This window comes from Argentina anserina, chromosome 2 (assembly GCF_933775445.1).
Source record: "Argentina anserina chromosome 2, drPotAnse1.1, whole genome shotgun sequence".
In the NCBI taxonomy this organism is placed as follows: domain Eukaryota; kingdom Viridiplantae; phylum Streptophyta; class Magnoliopsida; order Rosales; family Rosaceae; genus Argentina; species Argentina anserina.
Window position 1 is genome coordinate 652,717 of NC_065873.1, and position 27,407 is coordinate 680,123.

At 38.4% G+C, this 27,407-nt stretch overlaps 4 protein-coding genes across 4 annotated transcripts; 1 reads left to right on the forward strand and 3 right to left on the reverse strand.

Annotated features, from left to right (window-relative positions):
- Positions 1-13: 13 nt before the first annotated feature.
- LOC126784622 (rac-like GTP-binding protein 5) lies at positions 14-2,916 on the reverse strand. Its single transcript, XM_050510096.1, has 7 exons — positions 2,815-2,916; positions 1,852-1,939; positions 1,660-1,769; positions 1,456-1,519; positions 809-873; positions 611-676; positions 14-502 (listed from the first exon to the last, which is right to left on the reverse strand). Exons 1-7 carry the CDS (start codon positions 2,911-2,913, stop codon positions 398-400), a joined length of 597 nt encoding a protein of 198 aa, XP_050366053.1. The 5' UTR covers positions 2,914-2,916; the 3' UTR covers positions 14-397.
- Positions 2,917-7,685: 4,769 nt separating this feature from the next.
- Positions 7,686-10,976, reverse strand: LOC126784609 (uncharacterized). The gene is made up of 11 exons (XM_050510084.1): positions 10,847-10,976; positions 10,503-10,686; positions 10,214-10,288; positions 9,843-10,080; positions 9,627-9,751; positions 9,439-9,472; positions 9,294-9,340; positions 8,993-9,133; positions 8,560-8,624; positions 8,414-8,486; positions 7,686-8,308 (listed from the first exon to the last, which is right to left on the reverse strand). Exons 1-11 carry the CDS (start codon positions 10,947-10,949, stop codon positions 8,140-8,142), a joined length of 1,254 nt encoding a protein of 417 aa, XP_050366041.1. The 5' UTR covers positions 10,950-10,976; the 3' UTR covers positions 7,686-8,139.
- Positions 10,977-12,311: 1,335 nt separating this feature from the next.
- On the forward strand, positions 12,312-16,730 carry LOC126784600 (beta-galactosidase 13). The gene is made up of 18 exons (XM_050510070.1): positions 12,312-12,373; positions 12,645-12,740; positions 12,828-12,940; positions 13,046-13,112; positions 13,214-13,306; positions 13,396-13,539; positions 13,733-13,827; positions 13,919-14,024; positions 14,122-14,206; positions 14,289-14,407; positions 14,509-14,846; positions 14,935-15,044; positions 15,122-15,231; positions 15,330-15,437; positions 15,521-15,625; positions 15,719-15,864; positions 15,948-16,293; positions 16,410-16,730. The coding sequence occupies exons 2-18, from the start codon at positions 12,645-12,647 to the stop codon at positions 16,527-16,529; spliced, it is 2,301 nt and encodes a 766-aa protein (XP_050366027.1). The 5' UTR covers positions 12,312-12,373; the 3' UTR covers positions 16,530-16,730.
- An 8,415-nt stretch (positions 16,731-25,145) lies between these two features.
- LOC126784613 (non-functional NADPH-dependent codeinone reductase 2-like) lies at positions 25,146-26,486 on the reverse strand. Its single transcript, XM_050510087.1, has 3 exons — positions 25,846-26,486; positions 25,573-25,752; positions 25,146-25,487 (listed from the first exon to the last, which is right to left on the reverse strand). Exons 1-3 carry the CDS (start codon positions 26,428-26,430, stop codon positions 25,260-25,262), a joined length of 993 nt encoding a protein of 330 aa, XP_050366044.1. The 5' UTR covers positions 26,431-26,486; the 3' UTR covers positions 25,146-25,259.
- Between the last annotated feature and the right edge of the window lie 921 nt (positions 26,487-27,407).

Below are 27,407 nucleotides of genomic sequence, written 5' to 3' on the forward strand. Positions count from 1 at the left end.
ACATGTCAAATTGTAGGACAGGAGTTGTTTTTTTTGTACAAGTCTGACAACATTCACTCATTCAGTACTCCCAATACATGAGTATCTAATGAGAACTTTCAAAATGAGGACTCCAAATAGTATATAGAGTACATTAGGGAAATCTAACCAAAGAAAATAAAGAGTTCACCAAACAGGTAGTTCAAATCATCAGTAATATACAAATCAGAACACAAGCAGATAGAGAAAACGAACTTGATGTGTAAGTTGAGCTGTTACATCTATCCGTCGTCGAAACTACCATGCTCGGCTGCTGCTTCCTTGAGGTTGAAAAAAGATAACAGTGGCTGCGTCTGTGAGAGATTAATGGATGAATGACTAATTAGTCACACTGTTTCAAGCACTAGTATCTCAGCAATTACAATATAGAGCAGGCGTTATGTGCCTTTCTCTTCTTTCTCTTCTTCAGCTTTGGCGGCTGCAGAACCACTTTAATCGCGGCATCAAAGACTGCTTTCACATTCTGCATTATCACAAGGGGTATTTGGCACCAAAATTATTAGCGATTAAGACAGATGGCGTCATTCCCAAGTAAGTTTACAGCATTATCATTTAGGTCAAAAGTACAAACCTGCTGTGTTTTTGAGCTACATTCTATGTAAATCAGAGCTCCAATCTGTTTTTTTAGTTCCTCTCCCTTCAAAAAAAGAACCCCATAAATAAATATGAGAAACCTAGGTCTGCATCCAATAGCTGGGCTGACAGTATGGCACAAAATTCATCGCCACAGTAAAAATGTGATTATAACTTCGGTTGAACTAGAAAATACCTGAGCCGTGGTGATTGGCACTGCACCTGGGTGATCTGTAAAGAACTGCTTGTCATCGCGAAGATCTATATGAAGCAAATTTAGTGGTCATTAAAAGCGAAGGACAGTCGCATCATAGTGATTAAGAACTGAGACTATATGTGATTGTTTCTTTGGTAATGTAAAATCCAACACAGAAACTTCTAGAATGCTATTCATATGGTTGAATTGTTATCTATCCTACTCCAACAAAGATGTACAAGAAAGAATATCATGCCCAGGCATCCTTTAGACACAAAGCAGGCCTTGCAATGCCTTCAATTCACAAAGCAAGTGCTTCAATTTTCACAACATCCATTTGGATTTTTATACGTTCTCTAATCTTCACCATATCAACCCATGTGAAGAGATTTGCAAAACCTGATTAGCAAGTACAACAGAAAAGCAAGCTAGATAGCCAAAGACCTAAGATGGAAGTGAGCTATAAACGGAGGAAATGGACCATGCAACTACAAATGGCTACCAACCTCCCTTACAAGCCAAGGAAATAAAATCATAATGGAAACAGGAAGTACTGCAATTTGGAGAATTTTAGTACAAACTGGTATATGGTAATAGCAAGTAGTTAGATATGAAGCAAAAGTAAAGCAAGGGAGTAGAGATCTAACCAAGCTTTGTTCCAACAAGAATAATTGGAACACCAGGGGCATAATGCTTCAATTCAGGAATCCACTGATCATTGAACCATAAACAGGAAGAAGTCAGTAAACTAATACACAAAGAAAAGCTAGATCCAAGGCATCAAATGCTAAACAGTACCAGAAACACTGTGAGGAGGAGGAAGAGAAGCAATTTTTTGAAGCCAGTCTTACCTTCTTGGCAACATTTTCATAGCTGGCCTTGCTGATTAGAGAGAATGCAAGTAAGAACACATCTGCCCCACGGTAGCTCAATGGTCTTAGTCTATTGTAATCTTCCTGCCCTGTTCCACAAAGTAAGATATCAAGTCTAGGTTAAAAAAAAAAACAACGACAAAAATGGAAATGTCGGGGTTTTGAAGTTACCAGCAGTATCCCACAACCCCAAGTTCACGGTGCTCCCATCCACAACCACATTTGCACTGAAATTATCAAACACAGTAGGCACGTAATCCTGCTTGCATATGGCAAGAAAACAAACACAATCAGAATCACTAAGAATAGATTTAACTTTGTATATCAGTCAACTTACAAAAACAAACAGACAACTTTTGAGAAATTGTCAAAGTTATACACACGATTAAATGACAATAAGCTTATCATATCAAGTACCCTTATAGTACGTCAAGGTACTATCTCGAAAGTTTTCTATTCAGCAGATATGAGATGGTAACGACTTTGTAGGCCGGAGCCAAAGATTAGAAATTAAAACACACATGTAATAGAAAAAAAAATGTATAAAGTAAAACCCTCTGAGCTTAATTAATGTCTTAGTTGAGACAAAAATCAGCACAAGATCAGGAATGACAGATCACAGAAAGGGTCAAAGTCAACTGAACAGCCCCAAGAAAACCCTTTTAACATGACACTAGATTAAAATTAAATTGCTTTGATAATTACAATTCAAACACAAAAATGACCAAATTGAATCATGAACTAAAGATTTGTTCATTCTATTGATTCACCAATCGAAGGTTATATCAAAAAGACCGATTGTACAACTTTAAAATGCATGATCTAATTAAAACAAAGATTTTCAAACCACATCAAACTTAGCATTAATCAAGCACAGTAACCCTCAGAACCCTACAATTTGTCATTTCCAGAATGCGTCACAGTACTCAAATCATGAAGCACAATCAAAAATAGCAAGCCATTTCATTCTCCAAATTTTCTTGACAACCAAACAAAAGCAAGTAAATTGCAACAAGAACCGCCACATTTAACCCATATTGTGCAAACCCAATATCATAAAATCCCCAAAGACTCAAACTTTCACAGTAGCAAAGACTAAAGAGCCAAGAAGCAATAGAAAGAAGAGGCCTTTACCGTTGGGAAAGTGTTGCTGGTGTAAGAGATGAGCATACAAGTCTTGCCCACCGCTCCATCTCCAACTGTGACACACTTTATGAACCTGGACGCACTCATCTCCACCCAAGTTCGCCTCTTTCTTATTCAACTACAAAAACCCTATTCCAGATTAGAGGAACAACAAGGGTTTCTTAACCCCCCACAACCCAAGCACGTTGTGAGTTGAGACCAAAACAGAAGAGAGAGAATGAGAGACAGAGAGAACAGAGGGATTTGATTTTGAAAGGAAAGAATGGGGGAGGCTGGGCCTAATAGGGAGCCAGCTTCTTGCCAGCTATAATAATAGAGTATTATGAATTTATGATATTGGCTACACACTGTGTTACCAAAATAACTCAATTCCAGGCCCCATTCCATCCCTTTTCTTGTTTTCTTTCTATCTCAGTAACTCTGCAATAAACACCCTGTTTTGGGATTTCTTTTATTTCAAGATACCCTTTTGAAAAATCAAGATCACAGACAGTCAGACACTATTTAAGTACAGACTACAGTACAGAACACTGGTCTTCTATAATTGTGGATGTTATTTTCTTAATGTCTTAGAACATCTCCCACTATAAGACAAAATTGGTAAGGTATAAGAGATATATGGCTTACCATTTTGGCATATTCCTTAATATCTTGTATACCTTTGGTTTATGAGTCCCCACCATAAGGTATAAATGGTAAGGTATACATAGAGTTTTGGGTTTGCAACGGCTATTATTTATGTAAGAGATGACGATGATCTTCTAGAGTACTGAATTCGGTGATTAGTGACTTCTCTTAATATTTATACATTATTTAGTTATTTTACTTTTATGCATCAATGTGCATGTTACTTTTTCCGAGTTTGGATGTCATCTTCAAGATTTTAAACAAACCTTTAATTATCGTAATAAATCATAGTAATTATTATGCATTAAAATAATTTAGCCCTGATCATATTTAATATTAGGCTCATATGAAATAGCTCATTGTGAGGTTCGTGATGGTATAGTCGTTATTTGTAAAAAAAATATAAACACGATGTTTATGGAGAAAATTAAAATGTAACTAAAACTAAAAGGGGCATAATATGAATATTAAAAATGTAAGGAGGATAAATTAGGAAGAAAATAACAAAATAATAAAATAAGAATCTCATTTACCTTACCAAATGGTATGCTATCTATGGCCTTCGACTGTTCACATAAGGGAAAAAAATATTTCGGGAAGTGGGAGATGGCTTATGGTGGGAGGTGATGGTAAGCTATATTGAGAGTTTTACCTTATGGTGGGAGATGGTCTTACAAGTTTACCTGTTTGGGTGTAGAGGTGGCATTAAATGGGCCTGAAACGTCTATATCAATGTGCAAAATTGCAAAATGCCCATTTGTGATCGGAGGTGGGAAGGCTGTAATATATAGATTGTGGGCGTATGATGCAAACTGGGATCAGATTTTGCATGTGAATCTGTAAATCATAAAAGCTGTTCTTGGTGGCTTCCCAAAATTGGCAACTTCTGCTTCATGCTCTTGTTTTTTCTGTTCAGATTTCAACCTTGTAATAACACCATCCACCGTCCGTTAGCTAGCTGGTTTGTCGCTCACTTCTTCTTGTTCCCCTATCCTCCAAACTGCCACTTATTTTTCTCAAGTAAACTAAGATTGAACAAATAATCAAAGCAAGTTCTAAAAACGGTGCTAGTCGGGCGGAAAGGCAAGGATTAACGCCCAGAGGGCTCATTGGGACTAGGCTGTGATTGAAAAATACAATCCACAAGATAAACTCCTAAAGGCTTTGCAACTAAACTGAACAAAGAACATCTAGGTGCTTTAAAAATTAAAATTAGTCTTATAAGAGATATGTTAACAAAATTTAGGTTATAAGGTGTATATCAAAATATATTTTCTGCAAATTCTTAGTCAACTAACGTCCTTCAAGCCAAAGCACATGCATGTTACGTCATTGACCAATAATCCAAATTATATGATCAGCTTTAACTGATCAAGTCCAAAATCATTTAGTGGAGTAATTTTCAACCCTTGAACTTGCTAGCTAGTGAACCTGATTGCCTAACATAAATCATAATTTGTACACCATTCTAGGCAGATAAGATGGCGATCTAAACCATACACGTTCAGTTAATGGTGAGCCCGAGTTAGTTAAACCCTAAGGAAAGATTAGACAGATGTTGACAGTAAGTTTAAGAGTGGCTCTGCGAATCCTGCGATGTTAATTTTATCGATCATCAACAATTGAACATCATTTGCATGGGATCCTACATGAAAATGATTTGGTACACCTTAATTATATATATTATATGATTTCCTCACTTGCCAATGCTTGCTCTGGAAGCAATGCTTGTGTTAGGAAACCTTGGCATTCAAGGATACCCCAAAAAAGATGAAACAAGAAGAAGCTAGGTGCGAGATATGAAAAGAAACTTGGCTTTTTGCCAAAATTGAAAATTCTATTGTACCGCTTTTGTGCCTTGGCCAACTGACCTGTCATGCTCACGTACTGACTCTAGAACCATGCATGTAATTATCATATTCTGGATTTCTGGGTGGTTGAGCGGTTGATGGCCACTCCAACCACCTCGATCAATCAGTTTGTTCTCGTTTCTTCTTCCCATCAGATTTTGTAAAGCAGAGCGAACTCTCTTACTATGAACACGCGACTTCAATATTTATAGAGATCTTTCGATCGAATAGCTAGCCTCCATAATCATGAGTTTACTCTTCTTCAAATATACGTACTCATCGCGAGTGTGAATGAAGATACACGTAAAGCACAAGTGAGCGAATCCACCATAGCTAAAACGAGCTAGCTAGCCTGCCTATCCATAGTGAGAAATAATGTAGTGTTGAATATATGGTTACAAGATTAAAAGCTAGCTTGTAAAGTTCAAGAAGATGTTTTGCTCTAGCATATAGTCGGTTTGTTGGTCATATTACCCACCAAACATATTGATCCTATGCTCGACGACACTGAGGCATTTGGCTCCGTTCACAAGCTAAACTGTAATTATAATCAAAGTTTAATGAAATAAAAGAAAATCAAGGCCTTCAAGGGCATACATATAAGTAGGGCCGGTCCCGAGCATATAAGGGCCTAGTGCGAAATTTAAAATGAGACTTATATAGAACTAATAATAAATAGTATGTAATCGTCATCAAATCAACTCATATAACGTCAATAAACACCTTAAACATCACATATAAGGTGTATAATTCTTAGCATTCAATCATTTATCATCAAAATCACAGGAAACTAAAACAAAACATACATGTATTTTCCATCAATTCGCCTATGAACTTTTCTAGGTGAGTTTTGAACCCAAGATGTGTGTGCCATGTTAATTAAGAAAACAAACCATGCCAACTGAACTAAAGTACATAATATGTGTAATTGGTTTGATAAATTAATTAGTAGTAGTATTTCTTTTTAAGAACAATTTGGGTTTTAGGACCTTATCGGATCGGAGGGCCTTATGTGACCGCAACATCGACACTCCCCATGGGCGGCCCTGCATATAAGGCAGTCGACTAACCCTTGCAGGTCTGCCATGGCAATTCATAGATAAATGATACTGGAGAAAATAATGACAAACAGCACCTGGTGAGTCCCATATGTGAATACACGTTGTGGGGAGGGTGAACAAGTAGATGAGCATTCATTATCAATGATATGTAATTAATCAACTGATTGTATATTCTGGCTATCAATTTTCAAATGGTTCAAAGTACTTGAAAGAGGATGGATCACCTGCTCCACAAGTACTTATTTTGCTTTATTTCAAAGTTTCGTTTGTTGTTAGGTGGCTAATGTGTCTTTTGTATTACCTAATTAATGGTTTGTTTTGTGTATTCCTGACTTCAGGGTCAAGAAAGAAAATCCAAGAGGAAAAAGAAACTAGGATGCATTCCAGATCACTGCTCTGTGATGGTGCGCTACGACATAAACATATTAAGGGTTTGGCGGCCAACTTCACAGGTCCTACTAGTCCCTATCAATTTTCAGTTAAAAAACTAATCCTGCTCACATATTCTAATCCTGATGAAAATCTTCTACGTACAGTTCTACTTGATTTCATCAATTAGAAGAACCGGCCTAATATATTTATCAATCTAGTCAAGAAACATGTTCATTATATCGTCATACTTAAACAGGAGAGATTCCAAGTAAACTCAATAGCAGAACTTTGTGGAAAATCCAAATTCCCAACTATTTATGCCTATGAAAATTGATATGGAAATGAATACAAATTGAGGAGCACATGGAAAATTTATGCCAACTTCATGATTCCATGTGCATGAGTGACCAACCATCCTCAAATCAACATCTTCACATCTGGCTCCTAGTCAAGAAATACAACCCCTATCCCATAAAATCAATTCCAAACTTTAATCACTTGATAGTGTTGTATTATCTAAGCAATAGGACAAAACTAGTATTCCAGTTTACTAGCATGTGCTGACTTAGAGCCCTATAGCGTTTTGGTTTTCACCACAGCATTGTCATAGCTATAATATATACAATGAGATCTTGAACAATAATTGAAGAACAATGCTCCTTGTACTACTATCTGTGAAATATCATTGCCATGAATACCATATTAGAAATTATAACATGAATAATGTAAACTTTCTGAGTTCAAACCAGCAATAATTCATCTGGGATACACTGCACAATGTTGTCTGATACACAGAAGTCCCAGGTAAGAAACAGCAAATTCTACAGAATATCAGCTTTTCATTCCTTTTCTAAGTTCTGAAGAGAATCACATGAAAGGTAGATAGAATAATTCTGATAAGAAAAATCTGTCTTAATTGGAAAAACAGAAAATCTGCCATTATTGGATAAACAGATAAACAGCTTCCCCATTAATGTGTCAATGTGTATCTGACCATAAAATGTTACAACAAATAAACAAAAAAAAAAAAGAAATAGCAGCTTATAACACATACTCTATAATTATAAAGCAGTTTAATGAGAGTTCAGCATTTTGTTTGGGAAGAAAATCTTACAAAATTTTGATTGAGGCAAAGTCAGACACTCAACTCTTTCCATGATGGTGCAAGTAGTTGGCAGTGTTGCATCATAAATATGGCATCTTAAGTTACTTGGTCTTCTCAGTCTTTTGGAAACTTCAAACTAGGAGCAGGCTTCTCTGATAGGACTCCGGTTACTCAACTATCAGACCCGGTTTAGAATAGGAAGTGGATATATAAGTTCAGTCATAATTACCCTTCAGAGTCCAGAATCAGAATTCAGTTTTGATTTGGCCAAGATGTTCAGAAATAATGTATACAAGGCTCACAATTCTTCATCCGAACTAATATAGCAGTCCAATTCAATCATCTTTCCCGTGGCCTGCTTAGATTTGTCTGCTAGACTATTGTCCTTTCCATTTTTCATTCTTTTTGCACCTAATTGCTGGTCTTTGATGACTGCAGATGTACCCATGCTTGTGGTAGACAATTTCCTGAGGAATAGTAAATAGAATTTCAGTGACAAGGAGATCGAACCAATCTTTATTTGCCAGATTTGCAGATTAAGAGTACCAAAGAACAATTTACATATGATTCACCTCTTCTCTAAGCTGGACATTTGTTTCTTTTGCATCGCTGTCCCTTTAATCACATCATTTGGATCTGTCATTCCTGCATTGTAAGGAATTTATGAGGAATTTGCAGACAATACTCCCGGTAGGAAAAAAGAGAATTCAGTCTTAACCTGTGACCTTGGCCAGAAACCTTAATCCCTGAGAATGTGTATTTGTAGTCACTTTATCTGCTTTACTGTTCACATAGATCAATAACCGAATCAGTTAATACAATTCTATAAATTTGATGACTGCAGAATTGCATGAGTTTCATGACCATGTAATATAAGAATGTGAATAGAGATGCAGATATATATATATATATATATATATATATATATATATATATTAGTAATTATCATATGGAATTGCATTTCTAAAGCACATCTTGCCAGGTATAAATCTGAAAATAATTATGGTCCATGAAGATGACAGATTACAAATTTTAAGATGAGATGGTTTAGTTTGTATGGAAATAGACTTGTGACAAAATCACATGATGCTTAAATAAATAAATAAATAATATATATATATATATATATATATATAGAATCTGTGCCAAACCTTAATGCCTTTTTAAGCCCTTCCACAGACAATAGCTTCACTGGTTGCTTACGCTTCTTCAAGTTTGTTCTGTCAGCCAGAGGATCGACCATAAAAACTCCTTCGGGCTGGTAGGGATTCCGAAATCCTGTTCTCAAATTCCTGAAGCATTAAAACTAGTCAAGCAAACTGTAGCATCAGTGCAAAGTAGCTACAACATAATTTGCATATAGTTTTTTATTTATTTTCACAACTATATACTTTCTAGTCTCTAGATCAAACAAAACTACACAATGTCAAGCAGTTATCAGTTATCACTTACCCTCCCTTGAGCTCAGTCCGCAAAGTAGAATACTTCTGTGATTCTTTCTGAAGAAATTGGAATAGAAGAAATAACAGTTAGTAAGTTTACGTCTAAACAGATAAAATTAGACAGGAAGGACAAGGAATTAAGATTACATTCATACCGATCTATGAAATTTACAGTATACCCCCTTGCGCCTAAATAAAAGAAGAGAAATGCTGTCATAATTTTTTATAAAATAGAAGGAAAAAAGATCTCTACATATAGAGATGCATGTAATGACAGGACTTTGTAATTTTTCAACTATATGTCTTTGAAGTAGGGCAACCAAAGAACAGAATGTTTACATACTTGTTTATGACTAAAGTGCAAGCCATTCCATCCTTCCTTTTCCCTCTGCAAACTCCATAATCAACTGAATTTCCTATCTTCACAATATGATTGGCTGAAAACACACTCAAAGAAAAACCAGCACCCTGCATATTCAGACAAACTAGTTATCTCAGATGATAAGATAACAACAGGCTACTTAAATACATTATAGAGTACTACATAAAAAAGCATTACCTGAGCATCCTTGCGTACGCTACAATTAAACAGTGCGAACACCATTCCAGCCTTCTCATTGCAGTTTTTCTCATAAGCATCACCAAACAAGAAAACAGAAACAGTATCTTCATCCAAACACCCGAATTTGTATATTGAATAGCTCTTCCCCGTGGAACTAGTTCTTTTAGTCCCCTTCTCTGTCAACACTCCAACAGTTGCCCAACATCCTGAAAGAGTTTCCCCAACCAGATAGTTCCTACAAAACCCCAACAGTTACCCAACATCACAACCCAATTCAACGATCATTTCGATTGCAATTTGTGAAGTAAACTACGAGCTTTACAAGGGCATAATTAAGTTCATGTTGGTTCTAAAAGGAAGAATCTTACTTTATGTTGGGCAACCGAACAAAACGTATGTCTGAAAACCGATCCTTGAGCTCTGAAGGAGTCAGCAACTGCTTCCTGCAACAACAGACAAAGACACCAAATTTAAACCCAACTCCATAGTTTCTCACTATAACTCTTTACACATTTCTCATCTACTACAACTCTCAAGTACATTATACCCGAGCCTAGTAGATGAAATCACACATTTTGCAATAAAGAAACCTCCAAAGATTGTACATTTGATCAATCTCAGTACATTACTCAAGTGTTTGGGGGCTAATAAGCTGACCTTATTCGCAAGCCTGAATATTTATCAACCTCGGAATCATTGGAAGAACTGGTCTGCTTCAATTTGACGGTCTTCTGTGCCGACTTGTGATCGTAATCGAGGCAGTCCTGAACAGCATCCCTGAATACAGACATGTCCGCCGGAACTTTTCTTCGGGGCAATTCATCCTCGTCGGAAAGGTACCCTGCAAGACAGAAATTAGACATTTTGAGACAGACCCATTAAAGATTACAACAATTTGAGAGATACCCGTGTCGAGTTTCAAAGATCCATAAAGCCAAAATAAAACGACCAACCAAACTGAAATGAGAAAATGAGATGAGAGAGTAGGTGGGGGTATATACTTGCATCAGGAGAACGTGAAGGAGAGGCAGGTGGGGTTTCCGGAACCCTGTCTTGCAAGGAGAGGAGGAGGTCGAGGTCGTCGTCGTCTTCGCGGTTTGACATGGTTGGCTTTGGTTCTCTCTGTGTTTTTGGTGTAGTGTAAAAATGAATGAGCTTGAGATTCATTTTAGGGCTGAGAAAGGCAAGTTTCATTTTGTTTGGCGGGAATTGAAAGTGGAAGTTATAGCATTGGCGGGAGTTTTGATCTTTTTGTTAGGGTTGTGTAATTCTTTTTGTTAGAGTAAAAATGTTCTGTGTCATATCTACTTTAATTTTTAAGATTATACGCTATATAGATAAGACATTAATTGTCAAAATAATTACATTAAAATGCGTCTATTTTTGAACCGTTTTCATGTAATAAAATGGTTTTTTAATATATATATATATATATATATACGGGTAAATATCATATTAAGACAACATAAAAATTGGAGAAATGAAATAATAGTGTACAAAAAACAATGTAAGGAAGAAAGCCAACTAGAGCAATTCAATCCATGATGCTCTTCATAGCTATTTACTGTTTATGTCTTTATGACATAAATGATAAATCACAACCTTCTTTTTTTGGTAGTGGGGAATCAAGCAAGGCCAAAAGGCTTAATGGTTTTTATCATAGGCACTAATAATTGTTGTGATCTTTTAATTTGTTTTCCTTCTAAGAGGTTTTATTTCACATAGGATGGTTTTGGAAAGTAATGGAATTTTGGATATGAAAAGGGTTAATGCATCACAAAGATCTAGTCCAAATAGGGAAGCAAAAAAAGTAGTGGAAAACATGGCTAATTAGATCAATGGCATATTTCATGGAAATCTGGGGCTAATTGGCCGTTGCTCTCGGATTGACTGTCATCAGAATACCAAGGCCATGCATATATTACAGTCTACATTCAAACCCCAAAAACTCGGATTTGTATTTGCTGGTTTCTAACAATAGAAAATAAAGACCTTGATATTCAAACAGACACCCAACAAACACAACTGAACATCATTTTTGATTAAGCACTAGGAGATTCCAAAAGTTCGATCATCAAAACAGATCTAAGTAGCGCAAAAATCCGAGGTTGATTTCCTTGAAAAATACGCATTATTAATTTATTTCTCCCTACACATCTTGATGAGCCAAGTAGAAGATTCACTAGTTTGAGTTTAGTTTATAGGAATAGATTAGTAGTACAATGGTGGTACCAAGCCAAAGGGTGCTGTTGATTTCTTTTCTACTTGTGTTGGTCTCCACCACATTAATCCATGCCAAAGGTAACACGCCAAAAGCAAAAGGTGGCGCTGCGGCAGATGCTGGCGGCGACGGTGATGAAGAAGCGGTTGGGGACACTGCAGACGATGGCCCAGACCCTGCAGCACAGGGAGGAAATAAGCAGCTTGAACACGGTCCAGTGACGTATGATGCAAGGTCTATAATCATTAATGGGAAACATCAGCTTCTATTTTCGGGTTCAATTCACTATCCTCGTAGCCCTGTGGAAGTAAGCTTTTTGGACTCAGGAGCCTCTTCTTAGTTTTTATTTTCTGCTTGTTTTTGGTCGACTTTTAATCATAGTTGTATACCACAAAACTTACTGGTTCATAGCAAGCATATATGATGATGTAGAGACCATATACGAAGTCTAGGATTTCTAATACACACTAAAAAGGCTAAACACATCTACTGAACTTTCATATTTGTAGTACAATCCCCATTTCTAAGTCTCTGTCTTTTAGTATGTTTGTGTTCATATAGATCCTTTTGCCTTTCAGATGTGGCCTGATATCTTGAAGAAGGCTAAACAGGGAGGTTTGAATGTGATTCAAACGTATGTGTTTTGGAACATTCATGAGCCTGTGCAAGGCAAGGTAATGTAACTAATTAAGTTAGAATTCCATGGAGAGTGTGAGTTAGTTTGAGGACTACAGTAATAATCTGGTTCTAATATTTTGCAGTGGTGCTTTGAGGGAAACTATGATTTGGTCAAGTTTATTAGGATGATCCAGGAGAATGGAATGTATGCAACCCTCAGGGTCGGACCATTTATTCAGGCAGAATGGAACCATGGGTATAATACATGAAACTTTATCATGAAAGACAACTTGATAATTCTGATATTGAAACTCTATTTATTTGTGAATTATTGGATCTGATTCAAACTCTATATTATTAGAGGCCTTCCATATTGGCTGAGAGAGGTCCCTGAAATCACTTTCAGATCAGATAATGGACCATACAAGGTACTGATGGATTGATTGGTTCAATTTCAAATTTTATTATTACATTTTGCATTTTTGCACAATTATATGATGCTTACTTTGAATATAAATATGCTTTGCAGAAATATATGGAGGAGTACGTGACCAAGATAATGAAGATGATGAAGGATGAAAAGCTATTTTCTCCACAGGGAGGTCCAATCATCTTAGCTCAGGTTTATAAATCTTATTTATCTTCCATGATTTATCGATCTTTATTTGGTTGGCCAAATCATTGAGCTCTGATTTATATTTGATGAAACAGATTGAGAATGAGTACAATCATATCCAACTTGCATATAGAGAGTTAGGAGATAGCTATGTGCAGTGGGCGGCAAATATGGCAGTCGGACAGAATATTGGTGTGCCATGGATTATGTGCAAGCAAGTAGATGCGCCTGATCCGGTGGTAAGTACAGTAGTTGAGTTGCAAGTTTTTCGTAGTCGAACAAATAATGAAGAGTAATGTTAGGTAGACCACATCTTCAATCAGCATAGAGCTATTAGGTTATTTAGGTTACAAAGTGGTTCAAGTAGAATGACATCATACTATCAATATAATTTTCAGATCTCCAATCATAAAAGCTTTATTCCCTGCACAGATTAATACTTGCAATGGAAGGCATTGCGGAGATACGTTTACAGGACCTAACAAACCCACCAAGCCTTCACTATGGACTGAAAACTGGACAGCTCAGTGAGTACATAAACTCCTCAGCAACTGTTTATTAATCCCTTTCATCGATCTTCTGCTGAACACATTTTTATCTTTCGTTTAATCAATACAGGTACCGAGTATTTGGAGACCCTCCTTCACAAAGGGCAGCAGAAGACATTGCATTTTCAGTTGCCCGGTTTTTCTCGAAGGGTGGATCTCTAACCAACTACTATATGGTAACAATTAACCAGCCACAGATAAAAGTTCTTTAGAAAACCATCAAGGGCATAGACACATAATTAAGCATGAAATTTTCTGTTACTATACTTGCAGTACCATGGTGGAACAAATTTTGGAAGAACAAGTGCTGTCTTTACAACAACTCGCTACTACGATGAGGCTCCTCTGGATGAATATGGTAATTAAGGATCTTAAATTCATTCTTTCATCTGTTGTGGTGATGCAATTTTCGGTTATTGATTTGATTTTGTATAATGCAGCTTTACAAAGGGAACCCAAATGGAGTCACCTCAAAGACTTGCATAAGGCTATAAATCTATGCAAGAAGACTTTGCTTACTGGAACTCCCGGAGATCAAAGGTTGGGGCCAGACGCTGAGGTGAAGTATCTAAAACACCCCATTGTAAATTGGAAAAAGGAAGGAAGAACAAGAAGAAAGTTGTCACTTATAGGTTCCCGTTTTTTTTTTGTTTTTTTTAGGTTCGTTTCTATGAGAAGCCAGGAACAGAATGTGCTGCTTTCATAGCCAATAATCACTCTTCCATGGAAACAACAGTAAATTGGAGGGGACAAAACTATCTCCTGCCACCAGCTTCCATCAGTGTCCTCCCTGACTGCAAGACTGTGGTCTTCAATACTCAACAAATTGTATCCCAACATAATTCAAGGAACTTTGTTACGTCTAGTAGACAAATGAATTGGGAAATGTCACCCGAACCCATTGCAACCGTGGAGCAAGTCCCAGTCAATAATAGGGAACTACTGGAGCTTTATGGCTTGCTAAAAGATATTACAGACTATGCTTGGTACACAACTAGGTAAGTGTTTATCTATCTGAAGCCACCAAACCAATATAGTCAAAGAGAGCGTATAACATGACATGATTGTGTGCTACTCCGATTGCAGCATTGACCTAGGTCCATTTGACTTGCCGATGAAGGAATCTATCCGCCCAGTTTTACGAATTCCAAGTCTTGGGCATGCAATGCTTGTATTTGTCAATGATGAATTTGTTGGTAAGTAGTGGCTAATATGTAAGCTTTAGTGGTATATAACATCTATCAATTCCGTGTTCTGAGCATAAGTTTTTCAGGAACTGAACACGGTAGCCACGAAGAAAAAGGTTTTGTGTTTCAAGCACCTGTTACATTGAAGCGAGGGGTGAACCATATCTCTCTGCTTTGCATATTAGTAGGACTCCCAGTAAGTTTCATCAATTTATGATGATGGATACTGATATCGTTTATGGGATCAATAGACTATGTATACAGGCACCGACTATTTTCTTTTTGGCAATGAAGGATAGTGGAGCATACATGGAGCATAGGTATGCAGGGCCTCGTTCTGTAACAATCCTAGGATTGAACACAGGAACAATTGACGTGTCTGCAAATGGCTGGGGACATAGGGTAGGTGTCATCAAATTTTCAAGCTTTACAAATATAATTATGAACTAACAAGTGATTCAAGTATATTCTTTACCGTGATTCAGGCTGGCCTAAATGGTGAAAAGCTCGAAGTGTTCACTGAGAAGGGATCTCAGAAAGTGAAATGGACTAAGGCAACAGGTAAAGGAAGGGCTCTCATGTGGTACAAGGTAACATGCCCAACTTGATCACCTTTCATTTCAACAAATTCTTAACCAAGGTGTTATAATTTGCAAGTTGGGACTTTGCTTTTGTCACTGCAGGCAACCTTTGATGCTCCTCCAGGAAGAGACCCTTGCGCTGTCCGAATGACTGGTATGGGCAAGGGAATGATATGGGTGAATGGTATAAGCATCGGCCGTCATTGGATGTCCTTCCTCTCTCCTCTTAAACAGCCTACTCAAACCGAGTAAGTAATCCTGATACATTTGAACAAATGTTACACTGTCACATCATTTCTTGAGAAAATATGATGGTATTATGATTGATCAGGTACCACATCCCTAGAGCCTTCATTAAGCCTAAGAATCTAATTGTTATATTGGAGGAGGAGCCCTCAGACCCAAGAGACATTGAGATTGTAACAGTCAACAGAGACACCATCTGCAGCATGGTTGGACAGGACTATCCAGGACATGTTAAGTACTGGGATAGAAAGGGCGGCCAGCTCATACCAGCTCCTGGAAGAAGTCTCCAACCATCAGCTCTCCTCACATGTCCAAACAACAAGAAGATCAGTGTTATTGAATTTGCGAGCTATGGCAATTCTGAAGGATTCTGTGGAGCCTGGACATTGGGAAAATGCAATGCTCCTGAATCAAAGAAGATCGTCGAAGATGTAAGAAAAAATCTCTCTACCTCATACATGGCAATTTTTTCAAATCACAGTTCTGCATAAAATATCTGAATAGTGACCTAACCAATGAATTCATGTTTGGTTTTTCTTATGGGCAGTTTTGCTTGGGAAAGACTACATGTACAGTGCCAAATGACCCCAAACTCTTCTTCAAGGCTGGTGATCCCTGCCCTGGTATTAAAAAGTTACTAGTTATCCAAGCAGTGTGCGGCCCTTAAAGATCCAAGTGATCATATTAGGGTGTCGATGATTTGATGAGATAACAGTTTTGGGTTGAAGATGATATGATCCCATAGCTAGCTTATTGTATGGTTAAAATTGCTTGAGACGTAGAATTGGGATATCCTTGGAGCTCTTCTTTATTTTCTTTGTTGTAAGAATTACTCACTATTTACCCAGGTTTTTCATTCTTTATTCATAAACGTAAACGGTGGCGTAGTCAGTCATGAACTTTATGCATGTTTTTGCCAAGTTGCGGATATATAGGAATGCACTGAATTTAACTGTTAGGTTCTCCAAGTCAGAAAATAGCAAAGTTTAAAGTGCAGTCTATGACTTTTTACTTTGGTGTTTCCCCCTGTGCTAATACATTTATAAGTGATTCAATGAACTGTTAAAATTGGTATCTCTATTCTGTTGTTAGTATTACTGAACAGAATATGATCAGGATGAAACTTGTGATCAAATCAACTATGCAGTAGCAAAATGATATTGAAGAACAATAGTTGAAGAGCATCTGAGAATGGCCCTTATAGCCATATAGGTCCAAAGTAATCTACAAATTATCTTAATCAGTAGGAAATTAAACTAGATAAGTAGAATTATATAAATACACAAAATATCTTGCTTAAAATTTCAGTGGAGTGGATAGTAATCCAGGCTAGAAAGCATACCAACGTTTATCCAGCAGTCTCCTAGTTGCACTAGGAAAGCATTAATTTCAACATGAAGTATACCTTCCTTTAGTTATTAAATTAAAATCCACCAAGGTATCACTAATTGTTATTGACTAGAACATTGCAAAACCTAGAATAGAATCATTAGTTCATTACGCTTCAACACACTAGCTATCAGGATTAACCATCGGGTCATTCTTCTGCCAAGCCAGCAAACAATGGTATCGATCTGTTCGTGATAGGTTTGCATGATGATGCAATTACAAGCTGTCAAAGTGTCAAGCTCCATATAGTCAATTCATACAAATATTTAGTAAACTGAAAAGAGTGGCTAGTTTCAGAAATAGTAATGCCCAGTTAGCTAGCAACCCCAGTTAGCAATTAACACTACCATGCATTGAAGTTGGGAATACCATCCCAACTTCTATATATCTGAAACCGTTATAACGACCATAGAAGTGAAAAAAACTGAACAAGCCCCGCAGCTCGATAAGGACGTACGTCAAGAACACAGTTCGATCCATGCATGCATGTTAGTCGGCAAGCATGGATGCCAAAGGATCTGTCCTAAGTTATGAGACCATCAAAGCTCATTTTGCCATATAAATATGCTTAAAAATGGCAAACCCCTTAGATAATACCAATCACCACAGGGATTATTGCAGAGAATGAAAATCAAGCAATACATTAATTCCCAGAACAGAAGTCATACATATTGCATGCTATAGGTAGCTAGTTAGGTACACGACTTAGTTGGCAGTTGGCACCCTTATTCATCAGAATATATTTTTAAGGGAGATAGAAGAGGAGAGTCCTCTCTATCACTCCATAAAATTAAAATAAAAAAGAACAATGGAGGGGGACATGTAACCAAAACCTCCGAATTGAAAGAAACAAGCATAATGGAAATAAAGCTACTTACAATGAAAACGAAATTGAGGAAGATCCGATATTGATCATTCCTGTAATGCGAAATAATAAACGAAGGAGGGAATCCCACCACACCCTTATTCATCAGAACATAAACATACATTGTCTCAGGGTAAAGTTAATACTCTCCGTCCCACAACTCATCAAGGGACTTGTATGGTCCGCTAGCCGTAACCAATACTTCTTCTCGAGTCATCATGAAGCGTTGTGGGATTTGACTGATCTTCCTCAAAATGTTGATTGCCCTAGTTTATAGTGGTCACGAACTCACCATTGCTTAAAAAGGAAGGGGCAATTGTTATGTTTTCATAATGCATGAGATTTTGATACGGTGACTAGGTGCTTGGCATGAGAATATATGTACTATAGTCATGAATTATTTGACCGACAGAAGATCAACTGTAGGTAGACATCATATCTTCATTATCTTTGTCTAGGTTACGTTGTTTACTTTACAGTAAGCAGAAACAATATGTTATGGAATAACAGATCATAATGTGATTAGTCTACTGAGCAGCAATGTTAGCGTGATTCAAGCTAGCATGATTGAAGGAGGAAATTACGGGCGTCATTTCCTCCGTGATTTGTAGGTGTAAATCTGATTATATATAGAGAACATACTATGTGTAATAAATCAATCAATCAATACAACATTTACTTTCCACTTGGCATCAGAGCCAATTTCTTCTATTTTCTGGGTTTGGGTGTGTGTTCTTACCTTTTAAGAGAACCGACAGTGTTCTTGCAGGAGCTCGGCGCCTTCCTCCATCCTCGTCGGAATCATCCAACGACGTCGGCAATCCGCGGAGCGTCCAGCAGTCCTCCTCGCCACTCTCTGCCTCTGCCTCCAAGCACCGATTCGCCCCCTCTGCCTCTGCCTCGGCGCTTAGCCCTTCACCCCTCTGCCTCCGCCTCGGCGCTCACCTCTTCACCCCTCTGCCTCCGCTTTGGCGCTCACCTCTTCGTCGCCTCCCAGCAACACCAAGCCACACTCTCTGCTCCACTTCGACCTCACCGGCCCATATCAGGGTCTACACCGGCACCGATTTCCTGCTCCACCGCGCCGCCCGAGATCGAATCGAACAGGGGAAGCTTTCGGGAGCAGAGGAATTCCAATTTATGGCAATTTTCCGAGGTGTTTTAGCCCTAAATACCACCCGGATCAATTCCAACCCGACCCGGCCCAAATTGGATAGATTCATATCAATTTTTTAGTATTTCCGCTGTATAATTCCTGATTTTTAATGCTTTTTCTATGGTTTTTGGAAACGAAATTGAGAGTTATCCGAACAATGATGTTCTGAAATTTAAAGTATCTGTCAAGAGTTCTGACAGTGGTTCCTTTGGAGGAACGAAACTCAATGGGACCAATTTCCGTAAATGGAAGAAAATTATGGAAACTCATCTTCGAGGAATGCACAAGATGGGGCATGTAACCGGAGTAACTAAAGCTCCTAGTACAGATGATATTGTTGCCTACACTTGAGCGCGTTCATCATTTCCTGAAATGTCTTGATGCATAACATAACAGTGCGAAAGGGGAATTACTTAGAAAGACCGAACCCCCTAGCCTGATTACAGCTTTCACATATATCCGAAAGGATGAGTCTCAACAGGAGAGTCTACATCAGACACAAGTTGAAGTTTCCAGCCTTATTGTTCGTGCTAAATCTCCAGCACCACCCCTTCAACAAGCAACTCCAGCTCCACTTCATCGGCAAGGACCACCACCTGGCTTCGGGAATCAGCCTCGTCCTCCTTGCTCTTATTGTCATGATACTAACCATGCTCGTGCGACCTGTTGGAAGCTATATCCACACCTTAGGCCTAAGAGGCCTAATTATCGTCCCAAGGCGAAAGCAGCTATTCAATTTATCCAAGAACCAAATATCTATGGTATGATTGGACATGATCATCATACAGCCAGAGGAGCAATGCATACCGCATCCATCGCTGGTCGTGGTAAAATAGGTATGGCTTTAAATATTTCTAACTTTGTTGGTTTTGATACATGGATTATTGATTCTGGTGCATCTGATCATATGACTTATGACAAATCTTATTTTACCGTATTGTCTCCTCCACCAGTACCCTATGTTACTAATGCTAATGGTGAGGCCTTACCTGTATTCGGGAAAGGATCAGTTCGTATTACTCCCACAATAGAGCTTCATAATGTGCTATATGTCCCTGCTTTATCTCATCATTTGATATATGTTCCCCAATTAAACACTAACGCTAGTGTTATGTGACATTTTTTCCCTATGTATGCGATTTTTCAGGATCTTCTCACCGGGGAGTTAATTGGTCGGGGGTATCTGAGGGGCAGGTTGTTTCATCTGGATCAGACATATGCGGGGGAAAAACTAGGGGCACAGTCTCATACCGCTTTAATCTCCACTTCTGACAAGCTAAGTGAAGTTTGGTTATGGCATCGTCACTTAGGGCATCCATCTTTCAGTGTTATGAAACAATCCATGCCTACTTTGTTTATTAGTGTATATGAGTCATCTTTACGTTGTGAGACATGTGTTTTGGGTAAAAGTCATCGATCTACTTATTCCCCCAGTCCTTCTAATAAACGTATTCTTCCTTTTAAATTTATTCATTCTGATGTTTGGGGACCCTCCCAAGAGTTTACTGTGTCAGGAATGCGGTATTATGTGTCGTTCATCGATGATTGCACCCGTCTTTCCTGGATTGTTCTCCTCAAAACTAAAGATGAAGTTTTTCCAGCTTTTCAAGCCTTCTATACCACTGTCCAAACACAGTATAATGCCACAATTCGAGTTCTTCGTTCTGACAATGGGGGGAATATGTGAATCGTGTTTTTCAGGAGTTCTTTACCAAATACAGAATTTTTCATCAAACAACGTGTCCTTACACAACTGAGCAAAATGGAGTTTCTGAAAGGAAAAATCGTCATTTACTTGATATGGCTCGGTGTATTCTTTTTAGTGCACATATGCCTAAATACCTTTGGGGTGATGTTGTCCTTACTTCCGCCCACCTCATTAATCGTCTTCCCTCTTGTGTCCTTCAAGGAAAAGTTTCATACGAGGTGCTTGCATATCATGTCTCATTACCTTCTTTTCATAATCTTCCTGCCCGTGTTTTTGGTTGTGTGGTTTTTGTCCATCTTCCAAAACATCAGCGGTCTAAGTTGGATGCCCGGGCAATTAAATGTGTGTTTGTTGGGTATGGAGGACATCAAAAAGGGTACCGGTGCTATCATCCACCTACTCGGAAGTACTATGTCACTATGGATGTTACTTTCTTTGAGGACATAAGCTATTTTACCCCTTATGATACTGCCCTTTCGGGGGCGAATTCATATTTTGAAGAGCTGTATCATGGAGAGGGGGAGACAAGTAAGCCAATAGATATGGTGACAGATTCAATTGAGATTACCAATGTGTCAGCTACACAGGCACCACCAGATGATTCTGGTGTAGTCACTCCAGAGATTCAGGTACCCAAAGATGACAACACAACTGCCCCTCATGTCTCCCGTACTATTGTTTATACACCTGACCAATGCTCTCTTGGTACGGAATATCACTTACCCGAGGTTAGTCATTCTATTGGGGCTAATACTAGTGAAGCTAATAGTAGACAATATGTCTTACCAAATAGGTCTACTCGGGGTCAGCCAACAAAATAATATGAACCTACACTTCAGGCTAAAGCTAAGTATCATGTGGCAAATTTTATGTCTACCAAAAGATTGTCTAAGTCATATGAATCATTTGTGAATCAAATATCTACTATATCAATACCTAACAAAGTGCATGATACATTGGGAGATCCAAAATGGAGGAAAGCAATGGAGGAATAGATAGAAGCATTACAAAAGAACAATACTTGGGAGCTTGTACCTCCACCACATGGCAAGAAGACTGTAGGATGTCGTTGGATGTTTACAGTGAAGCATAATCCAGATGGGTCAGTGAGCCGGTATAAAGCACGCCTAGTAGCAAAGGGGTTCACCCAGACATATGGCATAGACTACGATGAGACATTTGCACATGTTGTAAAGATAAACACTATTCGGGTATTGCTCTCTTTTGCTGCTAATTTAAACTGGCCACTTAGACAGTTTGATGTCAAAAATGCATTCCTTGATGGAGAACTTACAGAGGAAGTGTACATGGATCTTCCGCCTGGATATGTGACCGCTTCTCCAAGTAACTTTGTATCCAGATTGAGAAAGTCTTTGTATGGTCTTAAACAGTCACCTCATGCTTGGTTTGGAAGATTCTCACAATTCATGAGAAAAATTGGCTACAAACAGAGTAATTCAGACCACACATTATTTCTCAGACATCAACAAGGGAAGGTAACAACCCTAATTAAATATGTTGATGATATGGTAGATACTGAGAATGATACTATTGAGGTGGGTAGATTACATAAACAGGTAGCCACAGAGTTTGAAATGAAGGACCTAGGTACACTCAAGTACTTCTTGGGCATTGAGGTAGCCCGGGGAAGTGATGGTATATATCTGTGTCAGAAGAAGTACATCCTTGATCTACTAACAAAGACATGTATGTTAGATTGCACTTCCATTGATACTCCTATTGAGCAGAACCATCGGTTAGCAGAGTATTCAGATCAAGTGCCTACTGAGAAACCTCGTTATCAGAGGCTAGTTGGACGCCTGATTTATTTATCACATACCAGACCAGATGTTGCATATGCAGTAAGTGTAGTGAGTCAGTTCATGCATAATCCAAGTGTGGACCACATGGATGTTGTTATAAGGATTTTGAGGTACTTGAAGTCAGCTCCAGGGAGATGAGTGATGTTTTCTAATCACAATAATATCCTTGAGATTTGTGGCTTCACAGATGCAGACTGGGCTGGAAATATTACAGATCGGATATCCACATCAGGGTACTTTATCTTTGTTGGGGATAATCTGGTTACATGGAAGAGTAAGAAACAAAAAGTGGTAGCTCGATCTAGTGCTGAAGCAGAATACAAAGGTATGACTCAGGGAGTGTACAAATTGTTATGGCTTAGAAATTTACTACAAGATTTGGGTATTAAGCCTAAGTGTGCTATACAGCTGTACTGTGACAACAAGGCAGCTATTGATTTTTCACAGAATCTTGTGCAACATGATCGTACAAAACATGTGGAGGTTGATCGTCACTTTATAAAAGAGAAGCTAGATGCGAAGATCATTAGTTTTCCTTTTGTTCCTATAGAAGATCAACTTGTCGATATGCTCACAAAAAGAGTGTCTAAAAAGACCTTTTATGACTCACTTAGCAAGTTGGGCACGGTTGATGTGTATGCGCTAACTTGATGGGGAGTGTTAGCGTAATTCAAGCTAGCATGATTATATATGGAGAACATATTATGTGTAATAAATCAATCAATCAATATAGCATTTACTTTCCACTAACAATACATATTGTGTGTAGTGATGGAGGGAGTGTCATAATATGGTGGTGTGTGTGTGTGAGTTAGTGTGCCGAGGAAAATGTTGTTGTAAACCGCATCATAGAATTTTCCACCACAATGAAGTAGTACTAAAATAAGTTTTTATATAACACATGTATGGCATGCATTATACCAGACTAAAATATATTCACATTCATTTTTAGTAGTTCGAACGGTGGCGAATACGATTAATTAAAATAAGACTCAAAAGTATAATTCACCTCACCCACCATATACTGTATAGCTGAAGCCCATGCCACACATTTGTTCTCTATTTGCAGTGTTATGCATGTGCGTTATATATCATCTTCTTACCATATACTCAAAAACCAAACTCAGCACCGATGAAGAAAGAGAGATTTAAGCTACGGAGCCAATTCGATAGATCGACTAGGGTGCGGCACATACGTGGTAGGATTTGCTTATCTTAGTTTGGTTTTGTTGTGGCTGCAATTAAGTTTTTTTTTTTTTGCATTAATAATGAGATGGTGACATCCCACGTACGTTTTAAAACAGCAAGAAAGGAGATGCCGGAAGATTCGTCATGTACAGTTCTGTGGCTAGCTAATTCCCGATCAATAAAAGATCTGTGTTGTGTAATCTAGGGGATTGCATGCATGCAGAGATGCACAAGTTGGGAGCGTTATCTATTTTTACTTCCCATAGCCACAGAGAATAAGATCGTTTTCTTCATGCATGTCGCCTAAAATAGAAAAGAACATCAGTGATCTTATTTTCAAAGGTAATTTTCACATCATATGATCATACCGTTTTTGATTTACATCCGATCATATATACTTGATTGTAGTTTAATATGGAAAGGCTTTAAACATGGATTTGTTTTTCAATCAAACCGCATATTTGAAAGCATAAGTGTCATGTACGTGCATTAATGACCTTCTATACAGTACGTATCTCAATCAGTGATCATCAATGCTTTGGGAAGTCCATTTCCCCATGAATGCTTTCAAAAATGTGCTTCCAATTAGAGATTCGATCTGATTTGAGAAATTAAAGGTTTTGGAATTACCTCATACAGTCGTATGTGTGTGATATAAATCCTCATCTGTGTCATCTCGTATTCATTTGCATGTACATTGCGCCAATTATATTGAGTACAATAATAGGGCCGGCCAGTGTCTATGAAAACTTAAGGCGAAAAATTTCAAGACCCCAAAATAAATATTTAAAAACTGTTAAAAAAAATAAATTTATCTTCTTCGTGATTTCTTACATGCTATAAAAAAAACTTTAAAATGAATAAAAATTTAGAGTTTTTCTTTTTATTGCAATCTCATCTCATTTGTTTAGTTAATATAATAGTAACTTTTCATCCTATTCGATAATAATTAATCTTTTAACTCTTTTTTTCTTTATTTATGGCCCCTTAAATGTAGGGCCCTAGCCTTGCCTACTTGCTCTTGCCCAGGGCCGGCAGTGTCCAGTGATTGTTCATTTGGTCCTCGATCTATATATCATATATGTTGAAGAGAAGAGTTTGAGCGTGTTCAGTTTCAAGACCAAAAGGAGAGTTGCGTTTTGAGATTATATGGGTTGGTATTCAGCGTAAAATACAATGCATGGCATAGATACGTACATGACCTGGTTGGCACCCTTATTTTGATACGCATAAACATACATTTTCATAATTTCCTACAGAGTATAGAGTTAATACTCTCCGTCCCATAAGTCATCAAGGGACTTGAATGGTCCAGTAGCCGTAACCAATTCTTCTTCTCGAACCATCATTTTGCGCTGTGGGATTTGATTGATCTTCTCAATGTCCTCTTCTGTTAGTTCCCAGTCGAACACTTGCAGATTCTGCTTCAACCTCTCCTTGTTGTAGCTCTTCACTGCCAGAGTTGCCCCTACTTGATAAATCCATCTAATACAAACCTGCAACCAGATCAAGTAACTGACTAGTCAGAAACTTTACGTTTTTCAATCTAATGGGTAGGGAACCATGCATTCATGCATAAACCTGAGCAATAGTCTTTCCACGAGCCTCGGCGATTTCATTAAGCTCTTTGCTTTCGAGAACATGATTGGTTCCCCAACTGGTTCCTATGGCACCCAATGGGGAGAAGGCTGTCACAACTATACCATTGGCCTTGCAGAAGTCTCTCAGCTTCTTCTGTTGCCAAAATGGACTCATCTCAACCTATACATACAGAAAACTGATCAATAATGATACTGCGTACAATTGCAAGGGAGAAGAAGGAAAAGAGGGCCGCGCCGGGACCGATCAACTCACTTGATTGACTGAAGGAGGAATAGTAGCAAAAGAGAGCATATCCTGAGTCTTCTTGGTAGAGAAGTTGCTGATCCCAATGGACTTGGTGAGGCCAACTTTCTGAGCTTCCTCCATAGCTGCCCACACGCCCTTAAAGTCCATCGGCATTTGATCCTTCTCAGACGGCATTGGATCCTTCTCCTCTATCTGATCCAACTCCGCAGGCGTGGCACTGATGGGCCAGTGAATAAGGTACAGATCAAGGTACTCCAGTCCAAGATTCCGGAGCGATTTCTTTAGAGCAGGAATAACAAGGTGGGGGTGAGCATCGTCACACCAAACCTTGGAAGTGATGAAGAGGTCGTCCCGAGAAGCCACGAGTCCGAGTTCGAGTGCTTGCGCTAAGGCTATTCCCAGTGTCTGCTCAGAGCCGTAAACCGAAGCCGTGTCGAAGTGACGGTAACCAAGCTTGGTGGCTTCGAGCACAGCTTCTATCAAAACCTCTGGTTTCAAGTTGTTGGATGCTGTGCCGAAGCCGAGCACAGGCATGGTCCTGCGGCCATTGGAGGATTCAAGAACGACCTCTGGGATTTGGTATGCTGCCATGTTTGATTGCAAAAATTAAGCTGGGTTCTTTTTGGTGAGTTGAGATGTGGTGGGCACTGGGCACTTATAGATTTCAAGGAGAGAAGACTCCGCTGAACTCTCCTCTAGTTGGAATCTAACGTCATTGTCTATAGCAGGAGCCTAGGAGGCCAGAGCCGCCGGGGGACCCCAAATGTTGATTACTCTAGTTTCTAGCAGTCATGACTCACGAGTGCTTGAATAAAAGAGGGAGCAATAATTTCTGGTGTGCATGCATGAGAATATATATATATATGCCAGTTACTTTGATGCGATGACTAGGTGCTTTGCTTGTGTATTATATGTACCATTTCATCAATTATAATCTGATTTTGATATCAAGACAGCGATGTAACTCTTAAAAGTGGATATGTTTCAGATCGATAGAGATCGAAGATCACAAGTAGGTAGACGCATATCATTTTCAAAAAGATTGGCAGACCATAAACATCATGTGCCCTGCCTTGTCCTAAGGAAGCTGCATTTCTAAGTCAGCTAAGTTCCATTGATGCAAATTTATCTTCAAGTAGGGCAAAGACGTTGCTCTCAGAATGATACAACCATTTCTTGCAAGTGCATATGGTAAGGTAGCAGAATCAGATCTCACCTGGCTGAGGAGTCATTTTTAGTTGTATAGTTGTACGTTGTAACGAATACGAAAGAAAATACTGTAATACTGAATCACGCATCTCCTGCAGAAGAGAATGTAGAAAAAAGATGCCTGAAAATTGTTTCAATAAGGTTGTGATTGATAGTAATTGCCGGAATGAAATAGGCGATGTAAGGGATCGCACTGCTCTTGGTTAGCAGAGTTGATGGTCTTACAATCTTACTCTTACAAGTTACAACAGCTGCGGAAGTGAGGCTGCTGAGGTTTATCTTATGGAACATGTTTAGGAAACAAATTTTTCTACAAAAGATAAAAAGTTAAATCCGACTACGAGAGGGGAGTATTGAAA

Bases quoted from the DNA above. Each gene is read 5' to 3' on its own strand.
- LOC126784600 (XM_050510070.1), top strand. From the start codon at position 12,645: ATGTGGCCTGATATCTTGAAGAAGGCTAAACAGGGAGGTTTGAATGTG. The intron at 12,941-13,045 runs GTATAATACATG...CTATATTATTAG, and splicing joins CAGGCAGAATGGAACCATGG to AGGCCTTCCATATTGGCTGA. The intron at 13,113-13,213 runs GTACTGATGGAT...TATGCTTTGCAG, and splicing joins CAGATAATGGACCATACAAG to AAATATATGGAGGAGTACGT.
- LOC126784609 (XM_050510084.1), bottom strand. From the start codon at position 10,949: ATGTCAAACCGCGAAGACGACGACGACCTCGACCTCCTCCTCTCCTTG. The intron at 9,473-9,626 runs GTATGTAAACAT...TCTTTTATTTAG, and splicing joins TGCACTTTAGTCATAAACAA to GCGCAAGGGGGTATACTGTA. The intron at 8,309-8,413 runs GTGAATCATATG...ACTATTCCTCAG, and splicing joins ATGTCCAGCTTAGAGAAGAG to GAAATTGTCTACCACAAGCA.
- LOC126784613 (XM_050510087.1), bottom strand. From the start codon at position 26,430: ATGGCAGCATACCAAATCCCAGAGGTCGTTCTTGAATCCTCCAATGGC. The intron at 25,753-25,845 runs GTGAGTTGATCG...CTGTATGTATAG, and splicing joins TTCCTCCTTCAGTCAATCAA to GTTGAGATGAGTCCATTTTG. The intron at 25,488-25,572 runs GTTTATGCATGA...ATCTGGTTGCAG, and splicing joins GTGGAAAGACTATTGCTCAG to GTTTGTATTAGATGGATTTA.
- LOC126784622 (XM_050510096.1), bottom strand. From the start codon at position 2,913: ATGAGTGCGTCCAGGTTCATAAAGTGTGTCACAGTTGGAGATGGAGCG. The intron at 1,940-2,814 runs GTAAAGGCCTCT...ATATGCAAGCAG, and splicing joins CCAGCAACACTTTCCCAACG to GATTACGTGCCTACTGTGTT. The intron at 874-1,455 runs GTTAGATCTCTA...TGCTTCATATAG, and splicing joins TCTTGTTGGAACAAAGCTTG to ATCTTCGCGATGACAAGCAG.